At 45.0% G+C, this 21572-nt stretch overlaps 1 protein-coding gene across 1 annotated transcript in view; it reads right to left on the reverse strand.

Annotated features, from left to right (window-relative positions):
* anos1b (anosmin 1b) overlaps positions 1 to 20693 on the reverse strand; it is a 186750-nt gene extending 166057 nt beyond the window's left edge. Inside the window, exon 1 of the mRNA XM_065009282.1 lies at positions 20351 to 20693. Coding sequence (XP_064865354.1) covers positions 20351 to 20527 — 177 coding nt within the window. The 5' untranslated portion in view covers positions 20528 to 20693. The remainder of the gene's footprint in view (positions 1 to 20350) is intronic.
* Positions 20694 to 21572: the final 879 nt, after the last annotated feature.

The following is a 21572-nucleotide window of genomic DNA, read 5'->3' on the forward strand; positions in this document are numbered from 1 at the left end:
TCTGCCATAATGCATGCTTCTGTCTATTTGAGTTGGTCAGTATGGGTAGGTAATCCTGTCTAGCGCTGCTTTTTTTATGTATCGCGTAGTAGAACTGCATAAGTGTTGCTCTCCACTTTCTGGAGGACCGAGTTTTGAAATCAGTGGAATTAGAGTATGATAGCTAAGGAGATGGAGAAAACACCTGTCTCTACATCTTCAAACTAAGTGCTACCATGGCATATGTGACAGAGAGAGGCCTCCATCCATGATGTATACGGGTAAGATAGTCTAGCTAGCTACATTTTCAGATATCACACGTTTCTAATTTTGACAGAAAGTCGTTTTCATTTCAAGTTAAAGTGTACTGTTAGCTAGCTAGCTAAAGTTAGCTGGCTGGCTAACTAGCTAATGTTACATGTTACAGTTTTTCTCAATTGCTAAAACACTAAAACCCATTGGCTGAACAAAGTTCTCAGTTGCCTGGACTCATTTAGCTAATTATGTAGTCTGTTGTCAATACCTTAAACCATTTCACATGGTAAAACACAATTTGCAGCAAAACTCTAAACACATTCTCATTCTCAAAACACATCCTGCACTCTAATGCACATGTCATCCATACTGGTAAACACAAGTGGCAACAATCAAATACAAATAGAGAACATATGTCATTGATTGAACACAACCACTCAAAATTGATTTAACCTGTTTCAAATGATGCGACACAACCAATATAAGCCAGTTCAGAGAGCAAACAGGTTGTTGAAGGTGGGAAGGAGAAAGTCTGAGAATGGATACTGTAGTACAGTGCATTGTAGACTGTATACTGCACAATGGATGAATTGTATGGCCCTGAACATTGTGCTTTCCATTTATTAACAGTATTGACTGCTCAATAGATTTTGACTGGTTGCAGGTTCATATCAACAAAGAACAAGAATTACAGTATCACAGAGACAAAGGACAAGTTTGTGAGATGCAGGGTACAGTACTGTAAAAATAGGGGTACAAGGAGGAGGAAGAACAAAAAACTAAATTGCAAAGAGCAAAGCAGAGTAGTAATTTCTGATCAATTTTGAGCTACTATGATAGAACATATTTTCGTTCATCTGAGGGAAAAATGTGCATATTTTTTTTGGATTAAAAATGTACTTCTTCCTGAGAATTGTATGTTTTGAACAATGTGTTTTCTATTTTTCGGTGTATTGTTTACTGACTGCTTGAGAGTGTATATCATTTTGATCACTTTGTTTATGATTTGAGAGCGTTATTTGCGAATGTTTCATTTTGCAAGAGGAGTCAGAGGTTATGTAAATAGTGCTTGAAGATGAGGTTTTGTGTTTAATGTTTTCAGGAAATGGAGCAAGGTTTCAGAAATTGTGTTTTAGCAATTGAGAAAAACTGTAATTTCACTTGCTTTTGCAATGTAAAGAGAGAAAGAGAAAGAGAGAGAGAGAGAGAGAGAGAGAGAGAAGAGAGAGAGAGAGAGAGAGAAAGAGAGAGAGAGAGAGAGAGAGAAAGAGAGAGAGAGAGAAAGAGAAGAGAGAGAGAGAGAGAGAGAGAGAGAGAAGAGAGAGAGAGAGAGAAGAGAGAGAGAGAGAGAGAGAAAGAGAGAAAGAGAGAGAGAGAGAGAGAACAAAACACATTGGCTCAGATCCAGACAACACCCTGAAAAGGTGCAGTAGCTCTGGAACTATGACCTGATTTCCAACAGTGGTAAAACACACAACACACACAAAGATTCTCTCCCATTCGCATTAGAGCAGAGGCATCTCAGGCTAATGTCAGAGCGGTGGTTTAATGTTAAGCTACATCATCTGTCTAGCAGTCAAGCTCACTGTAGTAGATGAAAGAAAGAGAGGTAGAGAGAGGTACAGTGGGCCTCCTTCCCTCCTTCTCTCACTGTGTGAAACTCTCTGACACTCCCCAGGTGTGGCAGTATGACTCCTCACTAAGACTTAAAAAAAAAAAAAAAAAACGGATATTGGCACAAGATGGAGGGAGTGTTGGAACATAACAAACACAATTACAGTTGTGTCCTTAATCCAGTATAAACGAATGTATAGAATGTATTATATAAGAGACAAAATTCACAAATTCTACAGCACAATGGCAGAGTCATGTCTTAAGTGTAAAACTAACAATGACTCCATAATCCATGTCTTCTGGGAGTGGCTATCAAGTCCAGAAGTTAGGGGCGGAGTTAGAACGCTGGCTGTCATAAGTTTTACAATGTAAGTTTACTTTTAATTGGTCGATCTGAATATTTCAAGACATGGCGTAATGGGGGTGTGACATAGCGTAATGGGGGTGTGGCATGGCGTAATGGGGGTGTGACATGGCGTAATGAGGGTGTGGCATGGCGTAATGGGGTGTGACATGGCGTAATGGGGGTGTGACATGGCGTAATGGGGGTGTGACATGGCGTAGTGGGGGTGCGACATGGCGTAATGGGGGTGTGACATGGCGTAATGGGGGTGCGACATGGCGTAATGGGGGTGTGACATGGCGTAATGGGGGTGTGACATGGCGTAGTGGGGGTGTGACATGGCGTAATGGGGGTGTGACATGGCGTAGTGGGGGTGCGACATGGCGTAATGGGGGTGTGACATGGCGTAGTGGGGGTGTGACATGGCGTAATGGGGGTGTGACATGGCGTAATGGGGGTGTGACATGGCGTAATGGGGGTGCGACATCGCACCGCACAGTATTTTCGTCGCTTATATTGAACAAGCGATTACTTAAATTACTGGAGATCAAACGATACTCCACTGTTAAGAGATTGGGATAATCAAATGATTTACTATTTAAATATTGAAAAAAAATCTTTGAAATCATATAGGGTAGAGTCTTACAAGTATTAGAACCAAATTTGGGTCTGGGATACGGTGGGAACGTGTGGGTCTGAGCAAGAGAGTAAATGTATGTCTGTAAATGTTCAATTGTTTATTTCGTTTTGTCTATGTATACTGTGTTCCATCTTGTCTCACGAGGGCCACAATGGAAATAAGTCCCAGACTGTACTGTGTGAGGGCCACAATGGAAATAAGTCCCAGACTGTATTGTGTGAGGGCCACAATGGAAATAAGTCCCAGACTGTATTGTGTGAGGGCCACAATGGAAATAAGTCCCAGACTGAACTGTGTGAGGGCCACAATGGAAATAAGTCCCAGACTGAACTGTGTGAGGGCCACAATGGAAATAAGTCCCAGACTGTATTCTGTGAGGGCCACAATGGAAATAAGTCCCAGACTGTATTGTGTGTTATCCTCCATGATTTTAATTCATGTGCATGTGCATGTTATGTGTGCTTGTTTTTTTAAATGGTCGAATTAAATAAACTAAACTAAATGTTTTGTTTGTTGAATTGTATTTTTTTCTATTACAACAACAACAAAAATGACAACTCACTCAATTCATAATGGATATATTTTTCATATGAGGGGACTCACAACACTGTTGTCCAATGCCCTGAAAGACCTGGCTTAAACTTCATAAACACTCGGCCGCTGTATCATGTTCCTGATAGAGACAGAGACAGACCAGAGACAGGAGATTTCCCTGGTACTGTGACTGTGGCTGTGACTGTAGCTGTGACTGTGGCTGTGGCTGTGACTGTGGCTGTGACTGTGACTGTGGCTGTGACTGTGGCTGTGACTGTGACTGTGGCTGTGACTGTGGCTGTGGCTGTGACTGTGACTGTGGCTGTGACTGGTACTGTGACTGTGACTGGTACTGTGGCTGTGACTGTGACTGTGACTGTGGCTGTGACTGTGACTGTGAATGTGGCTGTGACTGTGACTGGGGCTGTGGCTGTGGCTGTGACTGTGACTGGTACTGTGACTGTGACTGTGGCTGTGACTGTGACTGTGGCTGTGACTGTGGCTGTGACTGTGACTGTGGCTGTGACTGTGACAGTCATGAAAAACTGACCAGGAAAAAGAGACAGACTAAGAAAGGAAACTGGTCAAATTGGGGAGACCAATTTCTAGGCATCTCTCTCTTGCTGAACAGTAGAAGAGAAGAGGAGCTTTGGTTCAGTGGGCTAAACCTGACCAACCTCTGTTACTGGCCTGGGTTAGGGTTACCATCAGTGGAGGCTCCTCAGAGGAGAAAGGGGAGGACCATCCTCCTCAGAGGAGAAAGGGGAGGACCATCCTCCTCAGAGGAGAAAGGGGATGACCATCCTCCTCAGAGGAGAAAGGGGAGGACCATCCTCCTCAGAGGAGAAAGGGGAGGACCATCCTCCTCAGAGGAGAAAGGGGAGGACCATCCTCCTCAGAGGAGAAAGGGGAGGACCATCCTCCTCAGAGGAGAAAGGGGAGGACCATCCTCCTCAGAGGAGAAAGGGGAGGACCATCCTCCTCAGTGGAGAAAGGGGAGGACCATCCTCCTCAGAGGAGAAAGGGGAGGACCATCCTCCTCAGAGGAGAAAGGGGAGGACCATCCTCCTCAGAGGAGAAAGGGGAGGACCATCCTCCTCAGTGGAGAAAGGGGAGGACCATCCTCCTCAGTGGAGAAAGGGGAGGACCATCCTCCTCAGAGGAGAAAGGGGAGGACCATCCTCCTCAGTGGAGAAAGGGGAGGACCATCCTCCTCAGAGGAGAAAGGGGAGGACCATCCTCCTCAGAGAATTTCAAACCAAAAAAATAGTGAAACATTTATAAAAAAGTTAAGATTTTGAGATAAAACTAAATACAAAAAAAATATATATATATATACACACACACACACACACACTGCTCCAAAAAATAAAGGGAAAAAAATAACACATCCTAGATCTGAATGAATGAAATATTCTTATTAAATACTTTTTTCTTTACATAGTTGAATGTGCTGACAACAAAATCACACAAAAAATGTTCAACCCATGGAGGTCTGGATTTGGAGTCACACTCAAAATTAAAGTGGAAAACCACACTACAGGCTGATCCAACTTTGATGTAATGTCCTTAAAACAAGTCAAAATGAGGCTCAGTAGTGTGTGTGGCCTCCACGGGCCTGTATGACCTCCCTACAACGCCTGGGCATGCTCCTGATGAGGTGGCGGATGGTCTCCTGAGGGATCTCCTCCCAGATCTGGACTAAAGCATCCGCCAACTCCTGGACAGTCTGTGGTGCAACGTGGCGTTGGTGGATAGACGAGACATGATGTCCCAGATGTGCTCAATTGGATTCAGGTCTGGGGAACGGGCGGGCCAGTCCATAGCATCAATGCCTTCCTCTTGCAGGAACTGCTGACACACTCCAGCCACATGAGGTCTAGCATTTTCTTGCATTAGGAGGAACCCAGGGCCAACCGCACCAGTATATGGTCTCACAAGGGGTCTGAGGATCTCATCTCGGTACCTAATGGCAGTCAGGCTACCTCTGGCGAGCACATGGAGGGCTGTGCGGCCCCCCAAAGAAATGCCACCCCACACCATGACTGACCCACCGCCAAACCAGTCATGCTGGAGGATGTTGCAGGCAGCAGAACGTTCTCCACGGCGTCGCCAGACTCTGTCACGTCTGTCACATGTGCTCAGTGTGAACCTGCTTTCATCTGTGAAGAGCACAGGGCGCCAGTGGCGAATTTGCCAATCTTGGCGTTCTCTAGCAAATCCCAAACGTCCTGCACGGTGTTGGGCTGTAAGCACAACCCCCACCTGTGGACGTCGGGTCCTCATACCACCCTCATGGAGTCTGTTTCTGACCGTTTGAGCAGACACATGCACATTTGTGGCCTGCTGGAGGTCATTTTGCAGGGCTCTGGCAGTGCTCCTCCTGCTTCTCCTTGACCAAAGGCGGAGGTAGCGGTCCTGCTGCTGGGTTGTTGCCCTCCTACGGCCTCCTCCACGTCTCCTGATGTACTGGCCTGTCTCCTGGTAGCGCCTCCATGCTCTGGACACTACGCTGACAGACACAGCAAACCTTATTGCCACAGCTCGCATTGACGTGCCATCCTGGATGAGCTGCATTACCTGAGCCACTTGTGTGGGTTGTAGACTCCGTCTCATGCTACCACTAGAGTGAAAGCACCGCCAGCATTCAAAAGTGACCAAAACATCAGCCAGGAAGCATAGGAACTGAGAAGTGGTCTGTGGTCACCACCTGCAGAACCACTCCTTTATTGGGGGGTGTCTTGCTAATTGCCTATAATTTCCACCTGTTGTCTATTCAATTTGCACAACAGCATGTGAAATGTATTGTCAATCAGTGTTGCTTCCTAAGTGGACAGTTTGATTTCACAGAAGTGTGATTGACTTGGAGTTACATTGTGTTCCCTTTATTTTTTTGAGCAGTGTATATTCACGTCACCAAATAATTGATTAAAACACACTGTTTTGCCATGGTCTACAGTAGCCTGAACAGTACTCTGTGGGGTAGCACCATGGTGTAGCCGGAGGACAATTGCTTGCTGTTTGGGGTTTTAGGCTGGGTTTCTGTACAGCACTTTGAGATATCAGCTGATGTACGAAGGGCTATATAAATCATTTGATTTGATTTGATTTGATTTGACAACTAGCTTCTGTCCTCCTCTGGGTACATTGAATTCAGTATAAAACCTAGGAGGCTAATGGTTCTCACCCCCTTCCATAGACTTACACAGTAATTATAACTATTTCTGGAGGACGTCCTACAATGTATCACAGCATGAACTGACATGTTGTCCACCCAATCAAAAGATCAGAGAATGAATCTAGTACTGAAAGCATAAGCTACAGCTAGTTCGCACTGCAGTTCATGAAATGTGATGAGTAGTTGACTCAAAGAAAGAGAAAGACAATAGTTTAACAGTTTTTAACAAATTAATTTCTTCCAAAATTAATGAGGCGCAAGAGAGAGAGAGAGAACTAACTATATTTGGTTGTATTTTTTGTAAACTTTCACTTTCACTTAGCTAGCGACTGCAGCTAGCTAGTTTATCCTACTCAAACACCTGGCTCAAACAGAGAGGGATGCTATGTTAGCTAGCTGGCTATGGCTATCCAACAGAGAGGGATGCTATGTTAGCTAGCTGGCTATGGCTATCCAACAGAGAGGGATGCTATGTTAGCTAGCTGGCTATGGCTATCCAACAGAGAGGGATGCTATGTTAGCTAGCTGGCTATGGCTATCCAACAGAGAGGGATGCTATGTTAGCTAGCTGGCTATGGCTATCCAACACTGGAACTCTTCCTAAGTGGCGCAGCGGTCTAAGGCACTGCATCTCAGTGCAAGAGGCATCACTACAGACCTTGGCTCAATTCCAGGCTGTATCACAACTGGACATGATTGGGAGTCCCATCGGGCGACGCACAATTGGCCCAGCGTTGTCCGGGTTTGGCTGGGGTAGGCCGTCATTGTAATTAAGAATTTGTTAACTGACTTACCAAGTTAAATAAAGGTTAAATAAAATAAATAAAAACAAGTCAAGGTAAGCTTTGGGTTTTATACATTAATTGCCACCGGTGCCCGCCAGGGTAACTGCTAAACTGCTTTCTGACTGTACACTGTACTGTATGATTAGTAGCGGGTTTACTAAAGTGTTAGTTCCAGTAGCTATATTGACGATGACATGACAACGGTGTAGGCTGTGTATAGCGGTTAGACGTCACAGGTTATTTCGCATGATCACAGACAGCTGATGTGTTGTGCACTGAAGTCCACAAGCGAAGGGGAAAGGTGATAGGTGGAGAGCGTGTAGATTGTTGTGAGAAGGAATTATAAATACAACTAGTAAAGTGATCATGCTGTTTGTATGTGACTGCTGTGAAAGTGAACTGTCTCTCGACCTGTGCACCTACGTTGTACACTTTCATTCGTAGGCTAGGTTGTAGCAACCTCATGATGGGTATAGCGAAAATTCGAGTATCATGTAGTATCCTAAACCTATCGCTGTTACATTGAACTGGGTGAATGGAATATGAATGACAGTCATCCAATATGCTGTAATAGAAATAAGGCCACGTTCATAAAATGTTGTATCATACTCCCTCATCTTGAACGGCACCGACCGCCTCTGTCTCACATACCTCAGCCTCATTCCATATGCTCTGCCCTTCGACTTCCCCCACTTCCTCCTGAAAGTCAGGCTACTGCCCATCTCAAATCACCCCTATCCCAATCAACCCCTGTACCCCTAACCCTTACCCCAACCAACCCTGTACCCCTAACCCTTACCCCAACCAACCCTGTACCCCTACCCCAACCAACCATGTACCCTTAACCCCTACCCCAATCAGCCCCTGTACCCCCAACCCCTACCTCATTCAAACCCTGTACCCCTAACCCCTACTCCAACCAACCCTGTACCCCTGTACCCCTACCCCATTCAACCCCTACCCCAACCAACCCTGTACCCTTAACCCCTACCCCAATCAGCCCCTGTAACCCTAACCCCTACCCCAATCAACCGCTGTACCCCTAACACCTGTACCCCTACCCACTCAACCCCTGTACCCCTAACCCCTGTACCCCTACCCACTCAACCCCTGTACCCCCAACCCCTGTACCCCTAACCCCTGTACCCCTACCCACTTAACCCCTGTACCCCCAACCCCTGTACCCCTACCCACTCAACCCATGTACCCCTACCTCTCTCGCCCCTGTACCCGTAACCCTCTCAACCCCTGTACCCCTCTCACCCCTGTACCCCTAAATCCTACACCTCTCAACCCCTGTTCCCTAATCCCTACCCCTCTCAACCCCTGGACCACTAACCCCTAACTCCTACCACTCTAAACCACTGTACCCCTAACCCCTACCCCTCTCAACTCCTGGACCCCTAAACCACTGGACCCCTACCCCCCCTCTAAACCACTGGACCCCTAAACCCTAACCCCTACCCCTCTAAACCACTGACCCCTAAACCCTAACCCCTACCCCTCTAAACCACCCCTAACCCCCCCTCTAAACCACTGGATCCCTAACCCCTACCCCTCTAAACCACTGGACCCTTAACCCCTATCCCTCTAAACCACTGGACCCCTAACCCCTACCCCTCTAAACCACTGGACCCCTAACCCCTACCCCTCTAAACCACTGTGCCCCTAACCCCCTACCCCTCTAAACCACAGGATCCCTAACCCCTAACCCCTACCCCTCTAAACCACTGTACCCCTAACCCCTACCCCTCTAAACCACTGGATCCCTAACCCCTACCCCTCTAAACCACTGGACCCCTAACCCCTACCACTGTACCCCTAACCCCTACCCCTCTAAACCACTGGACCCCTAACCCCTACCCCTCTAAACCACTGTACCCCTAACCCCTACCCCTCTAAACCACTGTACCCCTAACCCCTACCCTCTAAACCACTGGATCCCTAACTCCTAACCCCTACCCCTCTAAACCACTGGATCCCTAACCCCTAACCCCTACCCCTCTAAACCACTGGATCCCTAACCCCTAACCCCTACCCCTCTAAACCACTGGATCCCTAACCCCTAACCCCTACCCCTCTAAACCACTGGATCCCTAACCCCTAACCCCTACCCCTCTAAACCACTGGATCCCTAACCCCTAACCCCTACCCCTCTAAACCACTGGACCCTTAACCCCTAACCCCTACCCCTCTAAACAACTGGATCCCTAACACCTAACCCCTACCCCTCTAAACCACTGGACCCCTAACCCCTACCCCTCTAAACCACTGGACCCCTAACCCCTACCCCTCTAAACAACTGGATCCCTAACCCCTAACCCCCCTCTAAACCACTGGACCCCTAACCCCTAACCCCTACCCCTCTAAACCACTGGACCCCTAACCCCTACCCCTCTAAACCACTGGACTCCTAACCTCTAACCCCTACCCCTCTAAACCACTGGACCCCTAACCCCTACCCCTCTAAACCACTGGACTCCTAACCTCTAACCCCTACCCCTCTAAACCCCTAACCCCTAACCCTCTAAACCACTGGACCCATATTGCTTACACTCACCCATTCCTTTCAGATATATGTGAAGGGTTGTAAGGAAGTTGGTTCGGTGATGAGTAATCATTCCTGAGACATAAAATAGTTGTTTTCTTCTCTAGCCAATGCCTAGGCTTTAGCTCAGAGAACTAACAGAGTTTTGTTGCATGTAAACTTCATAGGTCACAGGGGCAAGTTGATTTGGGAGTGTTCAGAGCTGTGACAGTTTGTGGTAAGGTCACCTACAGCAGAGAGAAGAGCCCATCAGAGCAAACATGTCTGCATGTCTAAGACAGGAGAGGAGACAAAGAGTGAAGAAGAATAGCTTCATTCTTCCAACACACACACAGTCTCTCCACGGTCTGAAGGATCTGGGACATTTAATAGCAGGGAACCCAATGTATTCTGGCCTCTCCTGAGGTCTCAAGGCCTTCTACACAATGCCATCTCACACTATCCTGTCTAACACTATCTCATCTAACACTATCCTATCTAACACTATCCTATCTAACACTATCCTATCTAACACTATCCTATCTAACACTATCTCATCTAACACTATCTCATCTAACACTATCTCATCTAACACTATCACAAACAACACTATCCTATCTAACACTATCCTATCTAACACTATCCTGTCTAACACTATCTCATCTAACACTATCTCATCTAACACTATCTCATCTAACACTATCCTATCTATCCTGTCTATCACATATAACACTATCCTATCTAACACTATCCTGTCTAACACTATCTCATCTAACACTATCTCATCTAACACTATCCTATCTAACACTATCACAAATAACACTATCCTGTCTAACACTATCTCATCTAACACTATCCTGTCTAACACTATCCTATCTAACACTATCTCATCTAACACTATCTCATCTAACACTATCTCATCTAACACTATCTCATCTAACACTATCTCATCTAACACTATCTCATCTAACACTATCTCATCTAACACTATCTCATCTAACACTATCTCATCTAACACTATCTCATCTAACACTATCTCATCTAACACGATCTCATCTAACACTATCTCATCTAACACTATCTCATCTAACACTATCTCATCTAACACTATCCTGTCTAACACTATCTCATCTAACACTATCTCATCTAACACTATCCTATCTATCCTGTCTGTCACATATAACACTATCCTGTCTAACACTATCTCATCTAACACTATCCTGTCTAACACTGTCTCATCTAACACTATCTCATCTAACACTATCCTATCTATCCTGTCTATCACATATAACACGATCCTGTCTATCTCATATAACACTATCCTGTCTATCACATATAACACTATCCTGTCTAACACATATAACACTATCCTGTCTAACACATATAACACTATCCTGTCTAACACTATCTCATCTAACACTATCTCATCTAACACTATCCTATCTATCCTGTCTATCACATATAACACTATCCTGTCTATCACATATAACACTATCTCATCATATAACACTATCCTGTCTCACATATAACACTATCTCATCATATAACACTATCCTGTCTATCACATCTAACACTATCCTGTCTCATCTAACACTATCCTGTCTAACACTATCTCATCTAACACTATCTCATCTAACACTATCCTATCTATCCTGTCTATCACATATAACACATCCTGTCTATCTCATATAACACTATCTGTCATCTAACACTATCCTGTCTATCACATATAACACCATCATCTAACACTATCTCTATCATATAACACTATCCTGTCTATCACATCTAACACTATCCTGTCTATCACATATAACACCATCCTGTCTAACACATATAACACCATCCTGTCTAACACATATAACACTATCCTGTCTAACACATATAACACTATCCTGTCTAACACTATCTCATCTAACACTATCTCATCTAACACTATCCTATCTATCCTGTCTATCACATATAACACTATCCTGTCTATCACATATAACACTATCCTGTCTATCACATATAACACTATCCTGTCTAACACATATAACACTATCCTGTCTATCACATCTAACACTATCCTGTCTAACACATATAACACTATCCTGTCTATCACATATAACACCATCCTGTCTAACACATATAACACTATCCTGTCTAACACTATCCTGTCTAACACATATAACACCATCCTGTCTAACACTATCCTGTCTATCACATATAACACTATCCTGTCTAACACATATAACACTATCCTGTCTAACACATATAACACTATCCTGTCTAACACTATCCTGTCTAACACATATAACACTATCCTGTCTATCACATATAACACTATCCTGTCTAACACATATAACACTATCCTGTCTAACACATATAACACTATCCTGTCTATCACATATAACACCATCCTGTCTAACACTATCCTGTCTATCACATCTAACACTATCCTGTCTAACACATATAACACTATCCTGTCTAACACTATCCTGTCTATCACATATAACACTATCCTGTCTAACACATATAACACTATCCTGTCTAACACTATCCTGTCTATCACATATAACACTATCCTGTCTAACACATATAACACTATCCTGTCTATCACATATAACACTATCCTGTCTATCACATATAACACTATCCTGTCTATCACATCTAACACTATCCTGTCTAACACGACTCCCTTTCAACCACAATTGGATTTGACTTCCATTCTTGATTTTACTTCCATTCTCTCTGTTGGGGGAAAAGAGTAGCCAACTGAATGGTGAAACACCTGCAACCCTTGCAGCTGTCTGGGCTAGCAGGGCTTGGCTTTGCTCAAAGGAGAAAGTCAAACTGACTGAGTGACATAAATGCATTGGCATAAACGATAGCTAGCATTGACGTATGTGGTGTATCAGAAGGCCCTTTGTGTGCCTGACCCCAGATAACCCCAGCTCAAGTGAGGTGAGGATGACAGGGTTTCACTACCCAGCCCAGCTGCAGCGTAGCACCTCTCTCTTGTGGTGACAGGAGAAGGCAACACGAACCGGGTCATAAACAGCATCACTTAACTCCCAGTAGAGCAGGTATATAGAGTCTCTGTAGATAGTAGAGCAGGTATATAGAGTCTCGGAAGATAGTAGAGCAGGTATATAGAGTCTCTGTAGATAGTAGAGCAGGTATATAGAGTCTCTGTAGATAGTAGAGCAGGTATATAGAGTCTCTATAGATAGTAGAGCAGGTATATAGAGTATCTATAGATAGTAGAGCAGGTATATAGAGTCTCTGTAGATAGTAGAGCAGGTATATAGAGTCTATGTAGATAGTAGAGCAGGTATATAGAGTCTCTGTAGATAGTAGAGCAGGTATATAGAGTCTCTGTAGATAGTAGAGCAGGTATATAGAGTCTCTATAGATAGTAGAGCAGATATATAGAGTCTCTGTAGATAGTAGAGCAGGTATATAGAGTCTCTGTAGATAGTAGAGCAGGTATATAGAGTCTCTATAGATAGTAGAGCAGGTATATAGAGTCTCTGTAGATAGTAGAGCAGGTATATAGAGTATCTGTAGATAGTAGAGCAGGTATATTGAGTCTCTGTAGATAGTAGAGCAGGTATATATAGTCTCTGTAGATAGTAGAGCAGGTATAAAGAGTCTCTGTAGATACTAGAGCAGATATATAGAGTATGTGGATTGTAGAGCAGGTATATAGAGTATCTGTAGATAGTAGAGCAGGTATATAGAGTCTCTGTAGATAGTAGAGCAGGTATATAGAGTATCTGTAGATAGTAGAGCAGGTATATAGAGTCTCTGTAGATAGTAGAGCAGGTATATATAGTCTCTGTAGATAGTAGAGCAGGTATAAAGAGTCTCTGTAGATACTAGAGCAGATATATAGAGTATGTGGATTGTAGAGCAGGTATATAGAGTATCTGTAGATAGTAGAGCAGGTATATAGAGTCTCTGTAGATAGTAGAGCAGGTATATATAGTCTCTGTAGATAGTAGAGCAGGTATATAGAGTCTCTGTAGATAGTAGAGCAGGTATATAGAGTCTATGTGGATAGTAGAGCAGGTATATAGAGTCTATGTAGATAGTAGAGCAGGTATATAGAGTCTCTATAGATAGTAGAGCAGGTATATAGAGTCTCTATAGGTAGTAGAGCAGGTATATATAGTGTCTGTAGATAGTATCGCAGGTATATAGAGTCTCTGTAGATAGTAGAGCAGGTATATAGAGTCTCTGTAGATAGTAGAGCAGATATATAGAGTCTCTGTAGATAGTAGAGCAGGTATATATAGTGTCTGTAGATAGTATTGCAGGTATATAGAGTCTGTAGATAGTAGAGCAGGTATATAGACTCTGTAGATAGTAGAGCAGGTATATAGAGTCTGTATAGATAGTAGAGCGGGTATATAGAGCCTATATAGATAGTATAGCAGGTATATAGAGTGTCTGTAGATAGTAGAGCAGGTATATAGAGTCTCTATAGATAGTAGAGCAGGTATATAGAGTCTCTATATGTAGTAGAGCAGGTATATATAGTGTCTGTAGATAGTATCGCAGGTATATAGAGTATCTGTAGATAGTAGAGCAGGTATATTGAGTCTCTGTAGATAGTAGAGCAGGTATATAGAGTCTCTATAGGTAGTAGAGCAGGTATATATAGTCTCTATAGATAGTAGAGCAGGTATATCGTCTCTGTAGATAGTAGAGCAGGTATATAGTCTCTGTAGATAGTAGAGCAGGTATATAGAGTCTGTATAGATAGTAGAGCAGGTATATAGAGTCTCTATAGATAGTAGAGCAGATATATAGAGTCTGTGCAGCACAGGGGAGGGTTAGGGTCTCTATAGGTAGTAGAGCAGAAATATAGAGTCTGTGCAGCACAGGGGATGGTTAGGGTCTCTATAGATAGTAGAGCAGGTATATAGAGTCTGTGCAGCACAGGGGAGGGTTAGAGTCTCTATAGATAGTAGAGCAGGTATATAGAGTCTCTATAGATAGTAGAGCAGGTACATAGAGTCTCTATAGATAGTAGAGCAGATATATAGTCTCTATAGATAGTAGAGCAGATATATAGAGTCTCTATAGATAGTAGAGCAGATATATAGAGTCTCTATAGATAGTAGAGCAGGTATATAGAGTCTCTATAGATAGTAGAGCAGATATATAGAGTCTCTATAGATAGTAGAGCAGATATATAGAGTCTCTATAGATAGTAGAGCAGATATATAGAGTATGTGGATTGTAGAGCAGGTATATAGAGTATCTGTAGATAGTAGAGCAGGTATATAGAGTCTCTGTAGATAGTAGAGCAGGTATATATAGTCACAATATAATAATATATATAATCACAATGGAAAGTGTTATCAAACATCCATCTGTAATCGTATTCTGTTACATTCCCTGATAAAATTGACAACATTTGACCATTAAGATATTTTGTGTTTTATAAAAAAATCTGAGACTCCGCAAATGTTGGTCCTCGAGAGCTTTGGACTGTGATTGGTGGTTCCAGGAAAGGAAAAGGTTGACAACCTCTGATCTTGCTGTTTTTAGATGTCCTCTAAGGCTCTCTGTCTCTTTGTCTTATGTCAGTACCTCAGTATACCTATCGCCAGGAGTAAATCACTCCCAGACAGGAGAGGACAGCCCACGGGAGAGGATGACATCAGCAAGAATGTACTATCTCTCTGTCCATTTGTCTGTCTGTCAGAGCTTGTAGGTGGTGTGGACGGCTACACAGGTGACCTTTGAACTTAACCCTACCTGGCTACCTATCTAGTGCCCGAGAGGAGACACATCGCTCAGAGAAGCTTATGACACGTACAAAAACACACACACGCTACAGGGAACACATACAGAACAACACACACTACAGGGAACACATTCAGAACAACACACACGCTACAGGGAACACATACAGAACAACACACACGCTACAGGGAACACATACAGAACAACACACACGCTACAGGGAACACATACAGAACAACACACACGCTACAGGGAACACATACAGAACAACACACATACTACAGGGAACACATTCAGAACAACACACACACTACAGGGAACACATACAGAACAACACACATACTACAGGGAACACATTCAGAACAACACACACACTACAGGGAACACATTCAGAACAACACACAGTACAGGGAACACATACAGAACAACACACAGTACAGGGAACACATACAGAACAACACACAGTACAGGGAACACATACAGAACAACACACAGTACGACTCACTAAGGAGCAGGCTGACTGAGGTGTGAACTGGAAATAGTGAGGGTCACATTCCAGTGGTCGGAAGCAAGCCAAGCCAGGGTGGGATTTTCTCTCTCTCTCGTACACAAACACACACACACACACACACACACACACACACACACACACACACACACACACACTCCTGTGGCTGGTGGTATGATGTGTTTTGGCACACAAACACACATGTGGACGTGACTTGACAACAGTCATTTCTCAGATGATGTCATCTGCGGCTGTTATCTCAGGCAGATCGCTCGAGAGTGACTTTGAAGTTGGACGTTTATCCCATGACCTAAAGACGTCGGGAAATACCTTAACCCAAACCTTAACCCATACCTTAACCCAAACCTTAACCCATACCTTAACCCATACCTTAACCCAAACCTTAACCCATACCTTAACCCATACCTTAACCCAAACCTTAACCCATACCTTAACCCAAACCTTAACCCATACCTTAACCCAAACCTTAACCCATACCTTAACCCATACCTTAACCCAAACCTTAACCCATACCTTAACCCAAACCTTAACCCATACCTTAACCCATACCTTAACCCAAACCTTAACCCATACCTTAACCCATACCTTAACCCAAACCTTAACCCATACCTTAACCCATACCATAACCCAAACCTTAACCCATACCTTAACCCAAACCTTAACCCATACCTTAACCCATACCGTAACCCAAACCTTAACCCATACCTTAACCCATACCGTAACCCAAACCTTAACCCATACCTTAACCCATACCTTAACCCATACCTTAAACCAAACCTTAACCCATACCTTAACCCAAACCTTAACCCAAACCTTAACCCATACCTTAACCCAAACCTTAACCCATACCTTAACCCAAACCTTAACCCATACCTTAACCCATACCTTAACCCAAACCTTAACCCATACCTTAACCCATACCTTAACCCAAACCTTAACCCATACCTTAACCCATACCTTAACCCAAACCTTAACCCATACCTTAACCCAAACCTTAACCCATACCTTAACCCATACCTTAACCCATACCTTAACCCATACCGTAACCCAAACCTTAACCCATACCTTAACCCATACCTTAACCCATACCTTAACCCATACCTTAACCCAAACCTTAACCCATACCGTAACCCAAACCTTAACCCATACCTTAACCCAAACCTTAACCCATACCTTAACCCAAACCTTAACCCAAACCTTAACCCATACCTTAACCCATACCATACCTTAACCCATACCTTAACCCATACCGTAACCCAAACCTTAACCCAAACCTTAACCCATACCTTAACCCAAACCTTAACCCAAACCTTAACCCATACCTTAACCCAAACCTTAACCCAAACCTTAACCCATACCTTAACCCATACCTTAACCCATACCTTAACCCATACCATACCTTAACCCATACCTTAACCCATACCTTAACCCAAACCTTAACCCATACCTTAACCCATACCTTAACCCAAACCTTAACCCATACCTTAACCCAAACCTTAACCCATACCTTAACCCATACCTTAACCCAAACCTTAACCCATACCTTAACCCATACCTTAACCCATACCGTAACCATTTGGAATGAGTGCCTAAACTTAAATGTTTTAACCCTATCCAATGCCTTAACCCTTAATCTTTTTACATTTTACATTTGGAGCGACGTTTAAAGAAATGAAATGATACTGACCAGAAAGAGTCAACCCAGGGTGTCAAAGACACTTTGAAATTTGACATTTGGAGAAAAACGTGAATGAATGTCTAACTCTGCAGTGAGACTGTGAGAGCTTGTTGGTTATCCTGAAATGTCTGTGGTTCCACCACACAGCATATGAAGTCACATCATATCTCAAACTCACATTATCATTCATTTAAAAAATGCACAGATCTGATAAGGATCTACTTGGATAGAAATTTTATGTTATAACTGTACTACAATAAAGTTAGCTCAGATTCCTGGGAGCATTTGAGCCTAAAGTACACAACATATTCTTCTATTGGAGGATGTTGTCAATCGGTCCAATCAGAAGGGTAACAGTACACAACATATTCTCCTATTGGAGGATGTTGTCAATCGGTCCAATCAGAAGGGTAACAATAATAAGACAAACAAGTTCATTAAGACATGTTGTCCTTTATGTGATCTAATAAACTGTCATTTATCCTTAAGGATTAGGTCCTTATAGCTAGAAGGATTCAACCTAGTAGGTATAGCCTATATACAAGTTGTTTCATTTTACTCTACAGCTCCCTCAGCCAGCCCCACCTCCATCCCTCCCTCAGCCAGCCCCACCTCCATCCCTCCCTCAGCCAGCCCCACCTCCATCCCTCCCTCAGCCAGCCTCACCTCCATCCCTCCCTCAGCCAGCCTCACCTCCATCCCTCCCTCACCCAGCCCCACCACCCCTCAGCCTGCCCCACCATCCCTCCCTCAGCCAGCCCCACCATCCCTCTCTCAGCCAGCCCCACCTCCATCCTCCCTCAGCCAGCCCCACCTCCATCCGTCCCTCAGCCAGCCCCACCTCCATCCCTGCCTCAGCCAGCCCCACCTCCATCCCTCCCTCAGCCAGCCCCACCTCCATCCATCCCTCCCTCAGCCAGCCCCACCTCCATCCTCCCTCAGCCAGCCCCACCTCCATCCTCCCTCAGCCAGCCCCACCTCCACCCGTCCCTCAGCCAGCCCCACCTCCATCCCTCCCTCAGCCAGCCCCACCTCCATCCCTCCCTCAGCCAGCCCCACCTCCATCCCTCCCTCAGCCAGCCCCACCTCCATCCTCCGTCAGCCAGCCCCACCTCCATCCCTCCCTCAGCCAGCCCCACCTCCACCCGTCCCTCAGCCAGCCCCACCTCCATCCCTCCCTCAGCCAGCCCCACCTCCACCCGTCCCTCAGCCAGCCCCACCATCCCTCTCTCAGCCAGCCCCACCTCCATCCTCCTCAGCCAGCCCCACCTCCATCCCTCCCTCAGCCAGCCCCACCATCCCTCTCTCAGCCAGCCCCACCTCCATCCTCCCTCAGCCAGCCCCACCTCCATCCTCCCTCAGCCAGCCCCACCTCCATCCTCCCTCAGCCAGCCCCACCTCCACCCGTCCCTCAGCCAGCCCCACCATCCCTCTCTCAGCCAGCCCCACCTCCATCCTCCCTCAGCCAGCCCCACCTCCATCCCTCCCTCAGCCAGCCCCACCTCCACCCGTCCCTCAGCCAGCCCCACCATCCCTCTCTCAGCCAGCCCCACCTCCATCCTCCCTCAGCCAGCCCCACCTCCATCCCTCCCTCAGCCAGCCCCACCATCCCTCTCTCAGCCAGCCCCACCTCCATCCTCCCTCAGCCAGCCCCACCTCCATCCGTCCCTCAGCCAGCCCCACCTCCATCCTCCCTCAGCCAGCCCCACCTCCACCCGTCCCTCAGCCAGCCCCACCTCCATCCCTCCCTCAGCCAGCCCCACCTCCATCCCTCCCTCAGCCAGCCCCACCTCCATCCATCCCTCCCTCAGCCAGCCCCACCTCCATCCGTCCCTCAGCCAGCCCCACCTCCATCCGTCCCTCAGCCAGCCCCACCTCCATCCCTGCCTCAGCCAGCCCCACCATCCCTCCCTCAGCCAGCCCCACCATCCCTCCCTCCCTCCTCAGAGCTGTGAATCAGCGGCACGCCGACACCTCTCAGCCCAGAGCGGGGACTGGACTCCCAGTCATTCAGAGGCCACCCTCATTACCCCTCCACCCTGCACCCAGGTGGCCGCGGATCTAATGCCTTAGCCAGTTCCAAAACCAGCCCCCCCTCCCCCTCCACTCACACACACACCCCTAGCTCCGGCCCCCCACTCACGCCTTACATCCCATTCAGTCAGACTGAAGTCAGAAAAAGTGTGGTGCTTAATGACTTTCCCACCCACTAAAGCGAACGCACATGTTGAAGAGGTTAAGGATAATATGGCTTTCGATGGTCTTTACCTCCCCAACGAGTATTGTCACAAATGTTGAACAGCTTCAGTTCAGCCTTAATCGTAGCGATAAAATGGATGTTACCCACATATGACATGCTACTTAGTTTTGGTTATTGTGCATGTAATGCTTATTTCCATTCAACATAGCCTAACACACTGAATAAAACGAAATACCATGAACAACACTAAATACGCGCAACGTGAGCGCGGGTTCATACTCTCAAACATCAAAGTGTTTGTGTAAAATTCGTCCACATTAACGGTTTTAATCAAATGTAAAGATTTTACCTGAAGATGTTTAAAAGATGCTGTGAGTTGTGTCATGTGCAGACTGAAGCAGCGCGAAGTACATCTCGCGCTGTTCGTTTTCTCCAAAACCTCTCCGTCTTCAGCACCAGTCCTGCGCGCAGAGCTCAACGCTATCAAATACCACATCAAGACAACCGTAACCCGCCACAATGCCATTCTGTTGGCTGAAAACAGTCTAAATAAGATCACTTTCTCTACAACAGATTTGTTTGAAGTCCTATTCAGCCCGTGTCAATTCCTCTAGTTGATTTTGAGAGTCCGCTTTGGGAATGGAGAGGTGGCTGCTCGCTGTCCGCAGGAGAGGAGTAGATTTCTACTCGCGGCAGACACTCCCACCAACGTTGCACGTGTGGCACCTCATCACTTTGAGTCCTGTCGAGACTAGAGCAGAGGGACAAATCTAGGCTGTTTGGGAATTTGAACACAGTATCAAATCTAGGCTGTTTGGGAATTTGAACACAGTAGTAAAACTAGGCTATTTGGGAATTCTTATACAGTATCAAGGTCAGCGCAATTTAGTCTAAATTATTAAATGGTAGTTTAAATGATGCTATTATATAATTATACGCACTACAAAATGTCCTTCCATATCCACTGACAAGCCATTTATTAGTCTGTGTAATGAGTAAAACCTAATAAACGACTGTTGGGGTGGTAATTATAGAAAGTTAATTTATTTTGTATTTTTATTTAACCTTTAATTATGATGGAAAACACCTCTGTTTTTTTCTAGCTAGTTTGGGTATCCTAGTTTCCTTTAAACAAGAAATGTTGAAGACAAGAAGGTTTATATTATTCCTTCTAAAAACACAAGACACTAAAGGTAGGCCGATCTTTGAATTTTGTACCGACACATTTCTGATTGATTGCTATCCGTTTCTAAACGTTTTTTCTCTTGTGTTGACTATGTTTTACAGTTATTGATCCCGGTTATATGATCACATTAACACACTGTCACGTTTACGTTTGATTTATGTTTCAGATCTGTTACGTGTGGACATTAATCACAGCCTTTAAAACCCTCAGTCATATTTAACATTGAACAAACTTCAGATCTTAAGTGTTCAAATATGGGAGGTCTCCAGCGAGCAACACCTGGTTCATGCTAGAATTACAGCCATGTTCTGGGAATTTCAATGTACCCTTATAAAGGTTCAAATCCTAATTGTCCCAGGGTCTGTGTGCAATTTTCCAGGTGGAC

Source organism: Oncorhynchus nerka, linkage group LG24, assembly GCF_034236695.1.
Source record: "Oncorhynchus nerka isolate Pitt River linkage group LG24, Oner_Uvic_2.0, whole genome shotgun sequence".
Classification (NCBI taxonomy): Eukaryota; Metazoa; Chordata; class Actinopteri; order Salmoniformes; family Salmonidae; genus Oncorhynchus; species Oncorhynchus nerka.